Source organism: Wasmannia auropunctata, unplaced genomic scaffold (assembly GCF_000956235.1).
Source record: "Wasmannia auropunctata unplaced genomic scaffold, wasmannia.A_1.0 LD335992.1, whole genome shotgun sequence".
Lineage (NCBI taxonomy): Eukaryota > Metazoa > Arthropoda > Insecta > Hymenoptera > Formicidae > Wasmannia > Wasmannia auropunctata.
The window spans coordinates 85451-107205 of NW_012026898.1; the positions used below are offsets into that span (position 1 = coordinate 85451).

At 41.8% G+C, this 21755-nt stretch overlaps 1 protein-coding gene across 7 annotated transcripts in view; it reads right to left on the reverse strand.

The window, feature by feature from the left end:
• Window positions 1-297: 297 nt before the first annotated feature.
• LOC105453927 (protein roadkill) overlaps window positions 298-21755 on the reverse strand; it is a 102774-nt gene continuing 81316 nt past the window's right edge. For 6 of the 7 annotated variants that reach the window (XM_011696208.1, XM_011696207.1, XM_011696206.1 and 3 more), the window contains 7 exons: window positions 18935-19079; window positions 7185-7306; window positions 6185-6336; window positions 5734-5873; window positions 5464-5641; window positions 4069-4390; window positions 298-3770 (listed from right to left, as the gene is read on the reverse strand). In XM_011696208.1, the coding sequence (XP_011694510.1) occupies window positions 3626-3770; window positions 4069-4390; window positions 5464-5641; window positions 5734-5873; window positions 6185-6336; window positions 7185-7306; window positions 18935-19012 (1137 nt within the window). In that variant the 5' untranslated portion in view covers window positions 19013-19079 and the 3' untranslated portion in view covers window positions 298-3625. The remainder of the gene's footprint in view (window positions 3771-4068; window positions 4391-5463; window positions 5642-5733; window positions 5874-6184; window positions 6337-7184; window positions 7307-18934; window positions 19080-21755) is intronic. The other variant, XM_011696203.1, reaches the window with a different exon arrangement.

Here is a 21755-nt window from a genome sequence, read left to right on the forward strand (position 1 = left end):
ATATATATATATATATATATAAATGTAATCCGTAGATTTAAGAAAAAGCGATTCTCATCGCTTCGATTTGATAGCGGAATATAATAGTCGTGTACAACTACGAGTGTTCGTTGCATCATTTTCTGAGTTTCAATCGTCCAAAATCTTCTGAATTTTTTTCAGAATCGGTCGTGATACAATATCGTATCTCGATCGATAATCTCAGTAATCTCCTAAATTCACACATCGAGAGATTCAAGTATCGTAAACGCGATAAAGTAAACGCGATGGAGAGGTAAATGAAAAAATCACGATCCATTGTTATATAATGAAAATGTCATTTATTTGATGTGGTGCAATGACTTAAAGTAAAATGGAAAATGAATGTCTGCGTGTATGAGCCGGGTTCAATGAGCGACGCGCGTAACACTTCTCGCTAATCAGTCACTACCGCAACGATCAATTGTTACAAAAGAGCGCTTCGAATTTTTAAATGCAATATACAGGGTGGGCCAAAGAACGGAAAAATTTTAAGAGAAATAAAACTTGGAAACTTCATTCAATTAATTTTAATTAATACATTACGCAGAGAAAATTTCCCGTTTCTTTGACTCATCTTGGTACAATAGGTATTCTGTCTGTCTGTGTGAGTGTCAGAGAGCGGACGTGCGGTAGTAGCTAGTGGCGGTAGTGATCTCCGATCATCGACACGCGCCGGTTTTCATCATGATGAGGTAACACTTGTCTTACTTGTACTTAATAGTTTATCAAATTATATCCAGTCATACGCTCGTATTATTTTTGCTGCGGATTCGTACGGAATTGCGCCTACATCTGTGTGTACATGTGTGTGTGTGTGTATGTATGTGTACAGTATATTGTTTTTTCTTTCTGTATTTTACGAATTGCTATCTCAGAATTAACTCAATTCTGCCCTTCGCGTAAATTTTTTCCATTTCTTTTCTTTTGTTTTCTTTAAGAAATGACATTCAACTTTGTGTGTGTGTGTGTGTGTGTGTGTGTGTGTGTGTGTGTTCACGAAAGAAAAATCGCCGCACAGTCCCAAAGATAGATATGAGAATTGGAGAATGGTCGCAGATTTTTAAAAATGTGAATTAGCACTTGGCCAAAATCTGTTCCTTAAATTGCTACTATACCTGCTTTTGTGTCTAATATACTTATATTTTTTTATTTTTTTTCCTTCTTATTTAAGTCCTATGTATCATTCTAAGACCCAAATAAAAAGATTGATGTAGAAAACAGTGAAAAATTCTTCTAACTAGATTTCCATCCGGTTCAATCTTTGATCTTTGACGCAATATCTCATCGCCCGATGGCACTACACAACGAATGGCGTATATCTCCTAATCTGTATTAATTTTTCGGCGTTACATTATATTTAAAATTAAAGCATAGTGTGTTTTCAAGGAACATGAGTTTAGCGCAGTCTGTAAAAATTGAAATAAATTAAATATTGTTAATTATTGTACGGTTTTCGTAAAAGTATGGGATCCTCGTACGTGTGAGTTTGTTCCATTCTTATAAAATACACAGCAGCAGATATGTACAGTGTAAAAATCTTAAAATCGATAGTGATCGCGCTAGGTTTGGGACTGTTCGGAAAACGACTGTCGCTTATCATATGTATTTTATATAACAAGTAAATTCACTGGCTGCCAGGATCGTCAAGGGGGAAGGGGGGATCGGGGGGTAAGTCTGTCTCTAGAAAGGATCGATTATACAATTGCAGTAATTACAAGTGGTCTTATCACAGAACATGTATGGCATTAATTGTCATCATTAATGATGTGTAAATGGTAATAAGTATTCCACATATTTAAAACTCGGCTTTCGGTAAAGCTAAAAGATCGGAGGATCAGGAAGCCAGTACACGGTACTAAACGATTGATTATTTATTTTCGCCTCTGCGGTTGCCCATAATTCAGATTCATTGACCACACGCAATTTTTGCAGACCAATCAAATTAACGACACGAAATGAGAAGGGGAGCGATGAACGACCGCGCTATATAATTGACTAACGTTTCCTATTTTACACGATCCTTTTTTTTTTTAATGCTTTTTCTTTCCTCATTCTTCTTTCGTCCATTTTTATTCCAACGTGCATTAACGTTGTTCACCAACCTCGAAATATACGGATCATAACGTCTCTAAAATAACGTAATGTAACCAGCAATGCGCGGACAGATATCCCCACGATACATTCAACGTAGATCCGATATAATATAAATTATGGACAACCTTAAATTTAATAACATAATCATTACTAATAATTAATAATAATAATTCGATCCTATCACTTCGCTTACAGTATGCAATACTCCAGAAAACAAGACAAACTGTGCCTACTAACTTGGCGGGGAATGGGGGGAGGGGGGGCGGGGGAAAAAGGGTTTATCGCGGCAAAAGGGATAGGAAGGAAAGATGAGTTTCTTTACCTGTAGACAAAAATATACAAAAATACATAGGGCACAGATTGCGTAGCATTAATAGTAATAATAATATAATCGTACATGTGTAATTCAGAGAAAGAGATCATAAAAAAGAACACTAACTAGAATTATTTTCTCCGTCTTGGAAGAGTTTGAGACGCGCTAAAACTAAAAAAGATCACTACTATCGGTAAAAACAAACAAAGTATCTAATTCTCTCTGTACTCTCGACGCATCGAGCGTACGGGGCGCTAGGGGACAAGCGTTTGATCCATCTTTTCTCCTCGTGCTATTCTTTCTTTCTTTCTGACAAAGGAACAAAATGTTTAAATCGTCTGGCCGACGTCTATCACAACTTCCTTCGTGCATCGGGCGCTGTTGTTGTTGTTGTTGTTGCTGCTGCTGTTACGGCAATCGCGACGAGTTCGTCGCCTTTCCTTGGTCCTCTCTGGCTGTATATTCCGTATGTCTTTTAACGTCTTGCGCGCGACCGTCCATCCGCTTCTGGTCCATTCGTTCAATGACAACAAAAACGAAAGCGAGTCCGATGACGATGATAATCCTGATGACACGTTCCAACGTGTCGCCAAGCTCGATTGGCATCGGTATTGGCATTGAAGAAAACGAGCGCAATGCGACTATGATGCTGCTGTGCTGTTGCTGAATCAACTCGCGCTCAGACCGGCCGAGAAGTATAGTTCACAAATGCTGATGGGGGGATGTGTGAATGTGAATGCGAATACGTAGGCTGCTTTCGGACATCTCGTTCTTCTCTCTATTAACGCGCGGAAATGGAACGAACAGCACTGCTGATGATGGCCGCGTCACGTCGAGTTCTCCTCACTACCAACACTTACACACTTGAACACAAGAGTCCGAGCGTGTGTGCGTGTGTGTGGGGGGGAGTGATAAACTCGCCCTCGATTGACTGAACGGACAAGACGATTCTCTCTCTCCTCTCATCGATATATTTGAGTACTCTCCGAAACCGAAGTTTCGTCGGATAATCGGATGATTTCCGCCGTCGGTCCTTGTCGTCGATTCTTTTTTATTTTAGACCAGAGGCGCACTAGGAAACATTTATTTAGCACTACTATACTTCATCATTATATCACTGTACACAAAGGTTCAAGAGGGATGCAAAAGTGGTGGAGGCGATGTGGAGGTCGTGCCCGGGGTCAGCGGTGACTGCTTTCAGCTCTGTTTCACTCGTTTCCTGGGCGGTCCAATCGGTGGGATCTGCTGGGTCGCCAAAGCCCGGAAAGCCTCCGCTATCAGGTGCGGATGAGAATTCACCATGGACTTGAAACCCACGGTATCCATCACGTCCGTCGCGTGTCTGCAAAAGCGTCCGCGTGAATTAGTGATATCGCAAGTCCTGTTGCCGCGAGTTCACCCCGCACAGCCAAAGAATATTATAATTTTCGTCGTTGGGAGAGCAAAATTATCTTTTTAGCCGACGAGCTGACATAATATCGCAGACAACATAAAGTCTAAAATCGAAACACACAAAACGTCTTAAAAACACCTTTGTGAGAATGCATCTAAAACGCATCTTAAAGACCCTAATCTCGTGTCTCGATTTTGAACTTTAATGTCTCTGATTGTGAGAAGAATTCTCTTCCGTGAAAACTTACGTATTAATGAAGTCTATCGCCTGTGCCTTCAGCTGATCAGCGCTATGGAGATCGGCAAGTATGAGAATTTCAGCCGCGTTCTCAATGGCTAAACTCGTACAAAGTGCTTCCTCGCACATCACCTTCAGCCTCTCCAGCGCGTACTTATCCGCCGCGGCTAACAGATCGTCCGCCATCTTCTCCAGATTTGCTGCTTTACCAGTATAGATAAATCGCAACATTTCTCTCAGAACTTCGTGGTCCACGTCTGTGATATCAACGTGATTTTTCTTTCTCTCCTCCATCTCGTGTTCGAACATCGCCGAGAAAACAGGACTTCGCGCTGCAAATCGCAATTGCAAAATTATTCAGGTTCCGTCACTACCACTCGCGCACTATTAGTATATTCATAATTTTATTCGAAGAAATAAGGTTTTATATTTTTGTGCATTGTAATTCTATCATAGAATGTTTTCCACCAAGAGATATAGATGACACAGTGTAACACAATAAATCATTACTACATCCTTGTTGTTTGCCAATTATGTTAAACAAGTATACGACACGGAAAAATTAATGGAACTGATCGAGATTTCGAATTTAGGATTATTCGTTCTTCTTCCTAGATTGGAATGGCTGCTGCATGGCGCTCCACTACTTCCCGTGATATTCCACTTTATCCCAATCTCCTATCAATACCTTCCTTATCGAAATCGACCTTTTACGGTCTTATATTCCTACACAAAGATGTAATAGTTCACTGTGTTATCTGTCTCTAGTTTTCTAGGCTGAAAACGCCCTTATTTCCGGCGAGTGATACTACAATAGTACAATACTAAAGACCGACAAATTTATGGAGTTAGCGTAGCTATTAAATTTAAACAAAATTAGCCCATAATATAACGTTACTTTATGATTTTTTATTATTATTAGAACAATGTTTTCTGAATATATTTACAACTTGCTAATATATTTAATTTGATTTAAAATCACATTTTTATAGTTATCATCCGTGTTTGATTAATAAGATAAGATTTAATAACACAAATAATATGTATTAATAATTGTATAGAAAAGAAACTTGTAATTTTGCGGCAATATAAATATAATGATGTTATAGAATATAGCTTTATAAGTATATATGCATGATGCTTACTTATAAAGCGTTTGCATAATAAAAAATCATGATGTTAATAATGTATTAAAATCAAATATTTATGTTAACAATGATAAAATTCCAATCAACGGTAGTCGATATCGATACTCTTCAATTACCTCTCGCGGCCTGCCTTGATGGCCTCCAACGAAAATTTGCTCAGAGTTGGTCTTTAAGCTTGACATTCAAGCAATCAAGATGACAGAATCAAGATAAGAGAATAAACCTATTGGGGGAATCATTTGGGGGTATAAACTAACCTGCGAGAATTGCTTTGTGCGCCTGGAACTCCCTTCCGCAGACAGTGAGCGTTACGTCACTAAATTTTTGGCTCTCGAACAGCAGCCCAAGATCGTCGGGCAGCCGACATTCCGGCACTTTAAATTGTATCGTATTACTCTGCCCCGAGATGTTTACACTGTCCGCCACGACGCTGACCTGCGGAAACATATAACGGAGTTAAAAGCGCTGGCTCGGTTGACGAGGTATGCGCGAGTAGTAAGATCGAGTAGGTGTGACAAACGACATACAAAGTTATATACCTCGCAGAATATCGTGAGTTTGTCATCCGGTAGCAGTCCGTTGGCCTCGTCCAGAAGGAAGTCTCTCCTGATGAACTTCTTGAAGCCCCAATCTTTACCCTGAACGAACCTGTAAGCACGCTGGCTCTCTGGAAGAATAAAACGAGGGAAGGACCCGTTGAAACCGCCTTGTCTTTCAACGGATCGCGTTATCCAACTTTATCGCGTTAGACGCGCGTACTGGTACGGTCGCGGACGGCGCGGTTTGAAAGCCCTCAACTTCTTTCGTCGAGAATCGTCGTCGCGTTATAATCGCGCGCGTGGCAGCGAGCCGACGAAAATCTTTAAAATACCCTGCATTGCATTCGCACTACATACGTACAACACACGTCGACATTAATTGCGCGTTTAACATGTTTTTCTCTTTCCTTTTTCTTTTCTCTTGGCCATTGTGACTTACCCATTGCTTTGGTTTCTTCTCTTTTGGCATTAAGAATAGAAAATTTGAACTTTGCTCTGACTTCGGATTTGTTGCACGAAACGAGAAGGAGATACAGCGACAGGTAGTCTTTGCTCTCTTCATCCAGGCCCTTAGGATTCACTCTCAGGCACCTAGAAACCAATTAGCGCATCAATTGACACGACCGCGCTGCCGCCGCGCCGCTTCGCGACGGCGATTTCTCGTTTCTTTTCGTCCCCTTCTTATGCGACGCTAATTGCGCATCTCCCTTGAAATTTATTAATTTATTAATTAATTTATTTCTTCCTCTTCGCCTCAATTTGAAAACCGATCGCAAATTGACAGTGTCCCGCCGTCCCGTCTCTGCACACGTTTTTCTCCAAGCGTGTCGTGCCAAACGCGCGTGCGACGAGGAAAATAAAGCCGCGGGAATGTAGTACGCGATCAGACGGAGAGGGAGAGACAATGGCTAGTCGTATTCTCACCGTATTTTCTCATTTAGGCGCTAAACGCGCGGGCGGCTCGCATTTCTAGGACTTCCGACACTCGTGTTTTTCCACACGTGGAGAACGCACCGAGCGTGTGCTGACTCAAGGCGAGACTCAAGACTCGATCATGCCTATACGGACTATGGAATCAACGCGGAACAAAGACCGCGAGATTTGCAATGTCGATTACGCGCGCGTCCACTTTGCAAAGTAAATCCGGCGCGAATTATACAGACTATATTATTATCCGCGCACGCGTCGTCACTCAAACCCCCATCCACTTAACGCCAAATTGAACGTGTCAATAGATGCAAATGTCCCCGCTAATCGCCCCGTTCGCGCAATTCAATACTACGGAACCTCGCGATCGAGATCGATGCACGATGTTTTAATGTTTCGCTTCGGCTCGTATGCAATGCAAAGAATCTTAAACAATTTTTCTCTCTTTTTCTTTTACTCCGCGGATCCTCCATAACCCGCGGCTCACACTCGTCGAGCGAGGATCATCTTACCATTTCAGCTTGTCGTTGGCCCCGGCTGAGAACGTGGACGACTTGAGCACCTCCCCCATCTCCTCGCGGCAAAAGCTGAAGTTGTTTATCGTCCACATGTAGCTGAACTTAACCACCTTCACCTGTGCACATAAGACCTTCAAATGCGATACCACGTCAGAGTCTATCTCCTTAATCTAAGCTAGCTTAATCTATCTACGCTAATATGCCTACGCAAACACCACAGCCGTCGTCGTGGGTGTCCACTCGCAGGTTTACAAAATCAATCCGTTCCACAGGTCCCACTGGATCCCGTGAGTGACTGGAACCCCACGGCAAATACTCATGGTTAGGAAATACCTCGGAAAAATTTCCACAACTTCTGGAAGAAATTGGCTCGGGAAACAATCTCTTACAAGACAAAATTTCTTCTTGGCGAGAAAGAACCAGAGGACTTTTTAAAAAATTCGAGGCATTCCCTTTGTGTTTTGAATGGCGTCGGTTAAATTGCCCAAGCAGCGATTGAACTCTTAGAAGACATATCCGATGATTATGGATTATTCAGCTCAAATATAGTACCTAAATTGTCGTCATGGTTGAATCATGCCGCGGCTATCTGACCGTGTTTACGAGTTGCTCGCGCTTTAAGTACTTACATTCAATTAGTATTCCTTCTTTATTTGCATAAGAAATAAGTGTCATTGTTGCAAGCTAGACATCTATTCGGAATTTACTTTCTCTCTCTCTCTCTCTCTCTCTCTCTCTCTCGAGAGAGAGAGAGAGAGAGAGAGAGAGAGAGAGAGAAGCGACCGATGTGCGCGGACGATTCGTTTATATGTTAATGTTTCAAGCCCGTGAAAAGCTCTCAGCACGAACAAAGTTCTCTCGATTGTGCGGCCGAAATCGGCCTTGAAGGCGAAGTACTACAAGTACCAGCATACACATTACGGTGTAGCGTAAAAGGGGACAGAGCGGGGTCGGGGGAGAGAGCGGCGCGCGTGGAGATCCAGGGTCGAATCGAATGATCCTCGGCCTGCTTGCGCAATTCCCTTAAAGAATACACAAACGGCTTTAACGGTAGAGGCGTGACTTTTGTTATTTCGAAGGACGGGGGCATTTTTCTTTCCGTCTGCCTTTGTCGGTAACGGTTCCACACATGTGACTGCTCTTTTTTCTCTTTCTCTCTCTCTCTCTCTCTCGCGCGCGCGCGCGCGCGCCGCATGGACTTCGTGTTAATATATGCATCACGGATTGGGATCGAGAATTTTCGTCTTCGTTTTTGGTGACGGAACATTAAATACGAGGAATGTCGCTTGTGAAGTTCTTGTGGATTTCATTTGCCTTAGCTTAACTATATAGTCGAATATAAAATTAACGGGTATCTAGAGAAAGAGGAAGAAACTTAAAACGGACGATCGCGAACGAGAGACGAGGAAGGAAGACAAGGAAGAAAGACGCGAGAAGGTCGAGACCTCAGGAGAAGTCAATGATCTCTGACGTCAGCGTAGTGCGTTACGACCTTGGCGAACGAGCGGTAGCCCGCGGCCAAATCTATTCGCCTAATGGCGAACTTTGTGCGTAAGGGCTTTTATCGGTCATCTTACCGTCACGATGCGTGTCCTTGTGCGGGAGAAAATGGTGCTGGCCGACGCTATGTCGCGTCGAGTTGGCAAGCGAGTGATCGGTGATTTTTCTATCGTGGTCCGAGAATGAGAATTTTTTCCTTTCTCGAATGACTGATGAAAGTATAGAAAGGAAAGTGTATATAAACTTCGTGGGGGGAAAGAAAAAGATCTCCTTTCATACAAAGTCATAACAAGGAGAAAGGGACTGATTAGAATCAGACGCGTGTAAACATCCGTGACGATCGTCGAGATAATAAAAATTAAATTCCGAGAATTTAATTGTGGCATCGAAGCGGTTTGAAGCGCAACGAAACACTTAGAATTCTTTATTATGACTTTCGTCATCGAAATTATGATACAATACACGAAACAGATGAGATTGTACGTAGAGATTGTACGTGGATATTAAATATACGCCGCATATATCTCGAGCTTTAAAAAGCACAAGCGAAAGAGATAGATTCGTACGTTTATGTTGAGGCTCGGAGAGGTTCAATAACTTCAATCATCGCAGCGATTACCGCCGAGTCCAGTTGCAAGAGGAATCTGACGAGCAATTCTACCAGCTAAAGAATTTCTTCATCTCGGGAGACAGAATATAATATTGTTGGTTAGAAATTTATATAATTTCAACCTTTTTCGCTCTATAACACGTTGAATTTCACAGGACACATTATACAAATATATATAGGTTATTAAAAATATTAATAATGACTTTCTCGTTTTGTTACAAGAGCTGGACAAGTTTCTTGCCTATCGATAATGTCATTCTGCCATTATAAAATCAGAAAATACTACCATACATGCACGTGTGATCTCGAATTCGTGGATATTAAAATGATACTTGTGTATCTCGGACTTGAAAAACGTGAGCAAAAAAGACTTGTTAAAGCGTTTTGTTAAAGTTCAATCATCGCAGCGATTACAAGTGGAATCGCCGTTCGATGTGTTCTACCAGGAGAATTTCTCCATCTCGAAAGACCGAATACAATATCGCTGGTTAGAAATCCGTTGGTGAGTTTCAACTTTTGTCCCTCCAACAGCCTACAACAATCGAGTTTCACAAAACAATTATATAGATACGTAATTTGCCTTTATTAAAAATATTGACTCGTTTGTTTATTATTGTACAGTCGTGGACACATCGATTGCGACACTTTTTTTTATAGGTTTCTAATATATATTTAATATACATAATATATACGTTATAGATAAGTAATATTTTGCAAATGCGAACAACGATGTACTATCTTTAGTCTAGAGACAGTATAACAATCGTGGTCCGCATTTGCAAAATATTAGTGCGTTTTGAAACCTATAAAAAAGCAAGTTTCGCAACCGATGTGTCCATGACTGTACAAGAGATATTAGTGTATAAGCTGAATAAGTTTTTTGCTTATTGAGATGTTTCTTCTATGATAAACCGAAAGACACCAGAATCGCGCTTGCAATCTCGAATTTCTAAATAGTAAAATGATAGGGGAGACTGGGGTAAAAAATAACAGAAGCAGGTTGTGACACGTATATAAAAAAATGTTGCAAACAAGATATAAAAGAGTAAGAAGAAGCTTGAAGTTTGTACTAGAATGCCATTACAAACTTTCTTTTTTTATGCTTTGTATCCTGTTCATAACAGGTTTTTTTATATATATAAATGTTACAACTTGTCCCTGCTAATCTTAATTTATTTTACCTCAATCTTCCCTAATTACGTATCTTAAATTTTAAAAAACTCGAGCAAAAGAGATTTATACATTTATGTTAAGGCTCGTAAAGGTTTAATTATTACAAAGCAGCGACTACAGAGCCAGTTGCAAGTGGAATTTGACTAGTTTTACCGGTAGAACTTGTCCATCTCGAAAGACAAAGTACAATATCACAGTAGAAATTCATAGTTGAATTTCAACTTTCTTCCCTTTATAACCCGTCGAGTTTTGCATGTTATTTGCTCAAGAGCTCGTAATGTTACTTATCATAAGCACAGTTTTCTTATTATTAAAAATACTAATATTGACTTTTCCGTTTTATTACAGAATGAGATAAATACACCTTGATAATCGAAATGCCATTCTTCCACGACAAACCGAAAGATGTCAAAACCGCGCATATGCAGGTCTCGCCAATTCGTGGATATTAAAATGACACTTACGTATCTCGAATTTAAAAAAATGCGAGCGAAAAAGGTTTGTACGTTTATATTGAGGCTCGGAGGTTCAATCATTGCAGCGAATACAGAGCCGATTCCAAAAAATCTGACGAGTTATACCAGCAGAGCTTCTCCATCTCGAAAAACAGAGTACAATATTGCTAGCTAGAAAATCAGCTAATTAAATTTCGACCTTTTTCCTTTTATAACAAATTTCGCGGGATATTATATGCAGTTTATTTATTATTTAAAAAATCAACATTTTTCGTTTTATTACAAGAGGTGAAATTTCTTATCTATCGACATCGAGACGTCATTCTTCCCGAAGATGATAAACTGGAAGAATCGCGCATCTCGAATTCGGATTTAAACAGCAACAGCGAAATATTCTAGATAAAATATTAAATACTCTCGACGAACATCGCAGATTTTATTATACGCCAGGATTTCGATTTTTGTCAGCACGAGTCACAATTAAGGAGTCGAGGACCTCTTCTTAGAATATGGACTTTAGTTTACTATCTATAGAAAAGGGTCGATACAAAGGAAAGCGTGAGAAACTCTACGACATTGCGCTCTCGCGAGCCCAAGTGAAAGTTTCGTTTCTCTTTTCGTCCAGGTGCTTTATAATCATAAGAGGTGCACCTTTGTATTCGAGGTTTCCCTTAACATCTCCAAGTTGAATCGAAGCTACTTACGATAAGACGTATATTGATTGTCACAGAAAAAATGATCATAAAATTTAAAAATTGCATTTATATAATAGGAACTGTAAAATAATCTACGTAGAAACGTGCGATAGAAGCTGTCACGGTGGCGCGATAAGGGTGATAAGGAATTAAAACGTCTAATATAAGTTTTATTTTTTCACGACATCTCTATTAAAAATAGACATCTAATATTAAATTATTACTCATCATAAAATTATCTTGGAGCGCAAAGTTCGAGATTGTAAATTTGAGATAAGTAGGGGAGGGGAAATTATCAAAGAGAAATTTCGCACCGTTCTTACGATCTTTCCGATCGGTGGTGAGCGTCGTTCACGGCTCAAGGACTTCTATTCTCCCGATGGTTATTAGACAAGTTTCCCCGATCACACGGATATATCGAGCGTTTTATTCACGATCGGCCACGAACACGCCGGGTTCGATGATCCTCGCTTCACGGCGGGTGACCTTCGCGCATCGGAAGCTTAAGGTCGACATTCGCATTCGCCGTGAAGCAGGAAGGAGGCGGCTATCTCTACTTGCGAGAGTTCAACGCACGCGCTTCGTACTGTAATCTCCTCTCCGCGGCCGGTTACTTATGGCTTACGACGATTCGCTCTCGCCCAAGCCGAGTAACGAAACGGCACAAGTGCCGGCCTGGTGTGCCGATGCCTCGTTTATACCGACGCGCGGCGTCAAGGATTAGAGAGGCGGATCTGTGATGATTCGAGCTTTTAAGCAAAACGAACGCGCGAAGGTATAACGCTCTCGCGTCACGATTTTTGTCGACTGACTGGTGGCTGAAAATTCCTCATGTGGTTTGCGGAAGAAAGCCGGCGACATTTCCTACAGCCTACCTATGTAAATATCTGCTTGTATATCTTTACAAGACTGACGTTTTAATTAAATGGGAAGTTTTTTCATAAAATTTTACTTGAATAAAGGCGGCAATTTTTTGAGTAACGTAAATTAATTCGTACTTAATTTGAAATATAATAATTATGCAAAATTTTGAGGTATCTCGAGAATAATTCCTCGTGGGACGGGGAATTATTTCTTAATATCCTAATGTTCTTCTCTTAATAATTCTTTTAAAAATCTTAAATATTTTAAGATCGCTCAAGATGTGGAAGATATTAATACATGATCCATAATGTATAAGAATTCTCTTGCGACTTGCGAATCTGTAACGAAGCTGAGAACGCTTCGAAAGGATTCATTGCTACGATCAATCCTCGGCTCCGTTTACCGGCAGAATTAATCAGCTCTATACGGCTCGCACGGCAGAGAGAGAGAGAGAGAGAGAGAGAGAGAGAGAGAGAGAGAAACTTCGAACGACCATTTTCTCCGGGTTAATTTCGTTTCTTCGACGTAATCTTACGGCACGTTGGTAACATGCCAGGAGAGCTAGGCTTCTTCGTCGACGAGCGTGAATAACAACGCGCGTCCGACGCGTACGCCCGCGCGCATCGTCTTTTTTCTCCTACGACCAACCGATAGACGTGACGATGAAACCAATAATATAACTGTGACTCATATAAGAAGTTATCGATGCGACAGGAAAAGGAAGAGAGCGTCGAGCCCGCTATCTACTGGTTTATAATGCCTCAAGCATGCTTCAATAAAATCGTTACGCGCACGCGCGCGCGCGTTTTGTGTGTGTGTGTGTGTGTGCGTGCGCGCGCGCGCGCGTGTGTAAAAGAGTAGATTAATTCTTTGTACGATGACAATTAATTATGTCTTCAAAGCCGCTAATTAAATTAATTTTGTAAAACGATCTGTAATTCTTTCAAATTAGGTGTGTGTGTGTGTGTGTGTTTCCTTATCTCTTTAAATAATATATGTACTTAAATTGAATCTGCGATCCGAGTTTCGTCGTACCGTGCTAGAGATACCAAATAATGCATCTTCCCAGTTCGGAGATAATCGAATTCTTTACGGTGGAAGCGCAACGACGGGGCTTACGAGTCCCAAACCCCCTGATAAATTAACGACAATTCCAGGTGTTTCGGTCCGGGAGTCGCTCATCGCGGAATTAAATTTGCACGGAGCGCTCTTCGCGATTCCGCTCCGCTCGACGATCGGTCGGCGCGGAGCACGAAGCCTCGAGCGAAAGCATCCGTGCCTCGAGCGGAAGCGACGCGTATAAAGCTGCGAGAGAGGAGAGGTCGAAGGGTTCATCGTCTCTCTCTCGCCCGGGTGTTCCGCGTAGCGAGTCGGCGCGGATCGCCGTCATCAGGTGGAGCGACGAGGAGGAACGCGGCGGCGGAGGAGGCGACCCGGTCGACGCCCCTAGGAGTCGTTCAACCCGCTCGCGGCAGCGGCGGCGGCGGCAGCGGCGGCGGCGGCGGCGACGGCAGCAACGGCGATCGGCCTTGAATCACCCGTGCCCGTTTACGGGAGCGCCATGGAACGCGCGCGTCGAGGTTCAAGCACCAAGACGGACCAACAACAACGGCCAAGACCGGCGGCTTCCGGTGTGGACAGACGAGTCCTCCTCCTGGACACGGTACACGGTCGCCGCGCCGTGCCGCCGAGGTAAACGATCGCCGCTCCCCGCGCAAATCACCAAGCCGAGATGGTCGTGGAGATGAACGACCGCGGAGACGTCTTACGAAAATACTTCCTGCGTTGTAAGCGCGTTTTCCAGACGCTCCGCGTGGTTCTCGCACTTGTACCCAGGCATTGTCGCGCGATGCGGTTTCACGGAAGCACGCGTTCGAACGGCAAACAAATTCCGAGTTGAGCAAGTCGTGCGAATATTTTCACACGCCACGATGCGGCCGCAAATACACTGTGCTTAAAAGGAATGTACACTGAGAGAAAAGGGTTTGGTATTTCTTACTATAATTGCATGACTATATTTTTGACTGTATTTGCATTTTAAAATAATTAAAGGAGCTCCATTTTTATAATTACTGCTTATTATTATTATTATTATTATTATTGTTATTATTACACTTACATATATAGATATATTAAACAAATATATAATTGATATCGAAACTAATTATACATTATACATAATTATGGTAATTGCAACCGCAATCATTTTTTTCTTTCAGTGTACATTGAAAAAATATCTGATTGTATTAATTGGAAATGTAGCACATTCAATAAATACCCTTCAGCATAAGACACTAGTTCTAAGATCATAAGAATGAAAATTCATATTTTTATCCAGAAAGATATCAATCAATTTAATAACATATTCGAGAGTTGCAACTATCATAAAAAATCCTGTAGGAATTATTTTATTCAATTTCAGTACTATTTTGCATTTTTTAGTTTCAACAAAATGAAAATTATCACAATTAGATATCTGAATCTAATTGCAGATCAGATTACCTGCAAAATATTTAATTTTGCAGGTACATATTTAATTTTAACTCGAGCATCTTTTTATTTTTTCCATGAATTTAATGCTATTGTTTCTGTTAAGGTAATCTTTATAGATATTAAACATAAATGAAAGATATACCTAAATTGACATCTTACATTTTATTACTTAATGACATCAATAAAACGTGCAATGTGGGCTGGTTTTATCGTCATAACGTGCAACATTGGTGCTAGTTAATAGGAAACAATTGACGATTGATAAAGTTAACACAAAAATTAAAGAATTTCGTGATAAGCGTTATTCAATGAAAAATACAATAATTATTTAAATATGATAAATTGTCTAGAATTATAGAGAATGCCTGATCCACATCTAGTGCCCTTACCCTACAGTTAAATATATCAAACATTCTAGTCGCCATAACCAAAAATTCAATTACAATAAAAGAAATTCTGATTGGTATGAGCAGAATACATTTTGAAGGTATTTCATATTGATACAACTAAAATGTTATTCTTAGCGTATAATAATTCGAGGAATATAATCATGATTGGATATTCTTCTTTTTCATCTATCTTCTTTTTTTAGAGGGAATAAATAAATCTTGCAAATGCAGAACGCTTCGTGAAATAGAAGCCGAGAGATATAAGAATAGATGATAGAATGGTGTGTATATAAATTCTCGCTTAATTCCAATTTAGGATTTTAATTTCTTATTGTTGCAGAATTGGCTTGGAAAGTTTGAATCGACGAAACCGCAGATAAATTCAGCGTGAAAAATTTATAAAACGCTGTATAATCCCGATTGATTGTAGCATGTGAAATAATGCACTATTCGCTTATCGCGACAATTTCTAAATCTGAAAGCCGCGCGAATTATAGCTCCCTAAAAAAAATCCACATAACTCTACGTAGAGCCTTGGATTTTGAGCCTTGGGCCACAAGGTAAGTCCCGCAACCTCGGGCAACATGGCGAGAAACTAAATTCACGCCGCGTCCTCGTGTGAATAAAAGGCCGAAATCTTGTATATGTATATATCCTTCGGATACAACATTAAAGAGAGAAATACCAGGGATTTCGGGTGATGATATAATCGTTTCGTAATTGTTCTGTCAACCTTGAACCCGTGATCGCGCCTTCCTGAACGGCGCGCAAGGTTCCACCGCTGTCGTTGTCATCGTCATTGCCGTTAAACCGGCGCGGTCTCTCGCGCGAGCCGGGAGAGACTCTTCGGCGCGCGTTATCGCGAGTTTTTGACACTTGAGGCTCGCCGCGCCTCAATCGAGAGATTGTGAGACGCGCGACTCGCGACAACGGACTCCCGTCGCGGGATGACGTTACGTATGATGTCCGTGATGCGAGCATTCCCTCCCCTCCCCTCCCTTCCCTTCTGCGTCGCTGACACCGCGAGAAATCGGTGTCGCGCGCATTACGAAAGTTAACTGGAGCACGGAATTGACTTTCGATTTATAGGCGAACCCCGCGCCGAACGAATGAACGGCCGGCCGGCCAGCCGACGGGCAATGTGCGTGTGCTCTATCGATTCGCGAGGCACGACGCGGGCTCCGCGCGCGCGTGTACGTAGGTATCGTAAAATTTCGCGGCGCGGCCGCTGCCGTCGTTCTTGCGCAACTCCCGCGAGAAAGCGAGCGTAATAACGTTCGCGTTTCTACCACGCTGTCGAAATTAGAACGGTGAAGCTATAAATACAAATATATATATATATACACATGTGTGTATGTGTATATATATATATATATATATATATATTATGTATATATATATATACACATACACACATGTACTACACATATACGCGACGGGTGAGAGAGAAACCTATCGGGGCTCCAGCTCCCGCAACTCCCCGCGCTCCCGCGAGCGCTTTTTTATATTCACGAGGACTTTTAACGGAGGTCTCGCTCTCTCGAGAGTCGCGCCGCACGTCTCAGCGAGGGTAACGTCTAATCTCGTGAGGATAACGCGAGCTTTTTCATCAATATCAATCACTAACAGTAATGAGTTGTGACTATATTTTCCTCACTTTTACCCGTATCGCCCGGCTATCTGTACCACACATATACGCGTTCCGCGCTATTATTATACCAACGTTTGTTATTTCGTTTCGTTTACCTAACTCTACCGTTTTCCTCCTCCCCTCCCCCTGCCGCTGTCAACGGACAATTGTCCATTGTTGCGGATCTCCCTGAGCCGAGGGAGGGGAAGACTCGCCCAGGCCTGATAATGAACCTCTCTCTATCCATTTATCCATGGTATCCAGGGCGTCAAACGTAGGGACACCGTAATCGCACGAGTATGCAACTTGGTCGCGATCCATCGCGAATCCGCTACCGGCGCGGTCGCCCGAAAGCGGAAATAACTGCAGAAGGCGAAGGGGAAGTGAGGGAAGGTGCGCGGATTTCCAGCGAGAATCGCGAAACGATTCCGCGGCTGTGAGGGAGAGATCGACGTATGGCAGGAGGAGGACGGGAGGAGAGTGATGAGAAAGAGAGAGAGATATCTAGTTGCAGGTCGTTCACATCGCGCGAGGGGGACGAGCGCAGTAAAAATAGAATGAGAGCGCCAGGAGCGCGTGCTCTCACGCGCGCGGCTACGCGCCGGCGGACCGCCGGCGCGAATTCTCCACATCTCTCTAAGACACGCGAGAGGGCCTTTTCTTTCTTTTCTCTCCTCTTCGCCGGTCGCCCCTCGTCCTCCCTCTCGCGTGCAGGCTACCGTGCCAACCGTGGCCCGATCGTGTCAGATTTTCGTCCGGCGCGGCACGGTGCGGCGCGGCGACTGAACTCGCCAAGTCGGCATCGCCCGCTATCGCGGTGTTATCGCGAACGCCACCGAAAAAACTCATCTCCGATTCCGCCGTCCTAAATCTCCGCGCTACACTGGCGCGGGCGGAGGAACAGCGCGAAAGAGGAAAGAGCCCTCCGCCGCTCGAGTCGAAAAGCTCTCCGTGAGTTTTTCATATGAGGATCTTTCGACGCGCGGCTTGGAAATGCGAATTTGGAATAATCTTTCATTTTCTATTTATTATCGTTTTCATTTATTATTTATTCGAAATTTATTGTGTTTACATACTAAAAAAAATATCTGGTTGCATTAATTGGAAATCTGGATTCAACAAAGAATCAAATCAAATCTACTTTATAGTTAAATATATCAGACATTCTAGTTGAAATAAACCAGTAATAATTCAGTTACGATAGAAAGAGCTCCGATGATTGGTATACAAATCAGAATGTATTTTGTACATTCTTCTCTTTGTTGGTACAACCAAAACTAATTTTTCTCAGTACAGGCGATTCGAAAATAAGTCCTTCGATTTCAGGATAAATCTGAATCCGCATAATGTATAGACTATAGAGGTATACGCGACGCGAAACCGCAACCTAACTAAGAATACATGGTTTTAGAAAACAGCTAGCTTCCAGAAGAACGTACGAGGTATGCGATGCAGAATTCATACTACCTCAACAGTAATTTACGAGGAACAGTAATTTTGGATGTTTATGTCTAACAGATTATTCCTTCTCGCGACAGAGACGTCGGACGATTCTATTCTAAAAATATTCTTTTAGCGTGTGCAGCAAAATTAATCCTGCATGCGTAATATATTGTTCTATAGGTATCAAAATCGTATCGTAGATCATTTATACGTGGCGCAAAAAAAACTTTTCAAGCAGTCTCGATTTAGATTGAAAATAAATAGAATTGTCGACACAGCGACTTAAAATTATAAGCGATAAGTATTAACGTAAATATATAACGATATAATCCACCACCGTCTCGTTTCGTCTCTGGCAATTTCCGCCGCTCACGGTGACTGGGTGAATTTCGGCGCAGGTGAATCGATCGCGCGGCTAAACCGCGCGGCGGCGACGGCGGCGGAGGGCCAGCACGAGGACAATGAACCACCGCACCGCGTGATGAAACGTACCTGCGTGTAACACCAATTCTCGGCTACGGGGGTGTTCACTTCCGGCGGTGGTGGGCTCGGGACGCGGCTCACCGCCATGCTACTGCTGCTGTGCAGGTTCGAACTGACCCGCGACGTCTGAGGCGCACAGTCGCTCACCGCAAGTCTGTAAACAGAAGAAAAAAAACGTTTAACCACCATTCGTACATTACGGTAGCAATTCAATTCGAGTAGGATATCAGAGCGAGCGGCACAGAGAGAGAGAGAGAGAGAGCTTCCCGAGTATATGCATACGGCTCTCTCGTCCGACAGAATTCGTCGTTAATTGTGCGCGCGTGTTCGCGTTACGTCACGGAGGTCGTTGACCCCTCCTCCATATTTCTGGACGTACGCCGGGGACAGAAGAGCTTATTGGATCAAGCCCCGTAGTGCGGCCGGGGGGGGGGAGGATTCTCTGCGTTCGACACTCGGGGCAAAGCGGTATTGCAAACGTGCAGGCTATAATTGACCACCGAAACCCGCGGATTCGACCCCAACTGTCCGGATGGAAAATTAATTTCCGCGCGCGACACCGCGTCAAGTAGGTATTCAGTACGCTATTCCAATAATTCGCTATTTCATTTCCAAGAAATACGCAATTTATTTTAGCATTATATTTTAGCATCAAGTTCGCTAAATTAGATACAAATGGACTAAATCAGTTGTAAGTTAGAGACAGGAAAGAACGTAATTGTGGGAACGGAAGTCCTTGCAACCTTACCATGGGAGTATCCTCAAAGACTGTACACTAAAAAAAATTCTGGCTGCATAAATTGAAAGACTGAGATTTGGCCAGTATGTGTTTGTTAGAAAATGAATCAAAATTCTTTTAAAAATCATCAGATGAGCATGATTAATGCCTTCCTGTTAAATATATCAAAATTTTTCGACGACGCTAAATTTATTTAATTATTTAAGGCAATATAACTTTTTAATAAAAAGAATGTCTAATGAATGTAATTAAAAGTTTTATATCCGTAATCAAAAATATTAATTCTTATATTTAAGTCTATCTAACGTACTAGCTAATATAAAACATTGAATCCAATCATAACAATCAGAAATTCTCTGGCTTCACCAAAATGCGTTCTACAAAATGCGAAATGAACGTTTTGTTAAAGTATTTAAAAATTTCGCTAGATACAGATCTGAAAATAATTACTGTATGTTTAACACGAGTGAAAAAGGAACTTTTTCGGTCTGAGCTAGATTTTCGTATTTAATAATAACACTCCAATGTAAATTTATATACATATCCAGTTATGTAAACTGCATGCCCGATTTAATTTTCTTGAAACGCAATTCTAAACTGAAACTAAAATAGTGCTATCGCAAATTAAATTGATAAGCAATTTAATGATACTGATAACTTAATAACAATCTTGAAACATCTTAAAAGAATCTTTAAAGAATTTATTATTAATAATTTTGCTGTACACAACACCATCAAAATAATTATGTAAGTCGCTCAAGTGTGATGCTAAAAAGTAAAAAGTTTCGACATTCTAACAATCTTCTTGAGAACATTCAATATAATAATCATTTTGATGATCCAACACCATTATTTTTCCAGATCTCTATATCTTTTCTAAATAACAAAACCGAGCTTTTCGCGGTGTATACTCCTTATACTCGCTCGTTGATATATAATTAGAATATTTTTCTCACAATCAGTGTACGAACGTATTTTTATATTTATCAGGCGTGTTACATAATCGTCTGTTCATTCTGCTTGCTGTACCCACTTGTTATATGCAACAAAAACTACTGGCTTTGTCTCGGATTCCCTTCGAAGCACGACTCGACTGTTACCGCTGTTCATTGAATTACGAATCTCTCGTTGAATCGCACTCTCTGGAGAAAATGTCATCGATCGCGAGAAAGCTAGAGGGAAAAGACGAGTATAAAGGGGAGAAGACGGAAAGAGGGACGCGAGGCGAGCAAGGAAGAGCAAGGATGACGAAGGAAGGATAGGTATATGGTACGCCGCGGTAGGACACGCGATGGTGCTCACGTGCCGCGGTGCCAAGTACGGCACCCCGCTTGTCGGCTTGTGGAAGGCGAGTCAAGTACATTAGCCCCGCAGGTTCATCGGACGCCATCGGGTCGACCCGACCAACCAGGAAACGGAAACTGAATCGAGCCAAGTCTCTCGACGAGTCTCCGTCTCGCTCCCGCGATGCCAAAGAGATTCGCACTCCTGCCGCGTCGAAAGCAGTCGTCGCAAGCTCTCGACGAGGCGAGCGCTTGCGTCACGAGTAACACGAGTAGTAAAGGTAATAATAAAAACTTAAAACGGAAATAATTCTCTCTGTATAAAATAAATATGGTAGCCAAAGTATGATAAAAATTCCTTTTGTTTGTCGTCGTCAGACATAAATGTAATGTTAATTTGAAAATCTTTGGTCTAAAGTTTAATCCGTAAAGGATATCTGGATGCGAATTCGCACCCACAAAATTTTCAACTTGTGGGCATTTGAAAACAGATGAATTTGGCGGTCTTCCCCCACTACGTGAGTTATGTTTGTACTCTATGGTTTGAAGTAGAAAGGTTCCAAGGATCATTTGCGCCTTAGCCTTTGCTTAAGGCACATTGAAAATTCATTTTGGGTGCAAATTCGCACCTACATGTCACATACGTGTGTGAAATAGGAGAGTACGAGAAAAGTGAAATTATTTATCTGATCGATCTAGAAGCTTCATTATACAAAATGTAAGTATTTTTCAATCAAAATTATTTATTTATTGTATATAAGTGATAAAAATAGTTATTTTTCTAAATTTTATGTAAATATAATATAAA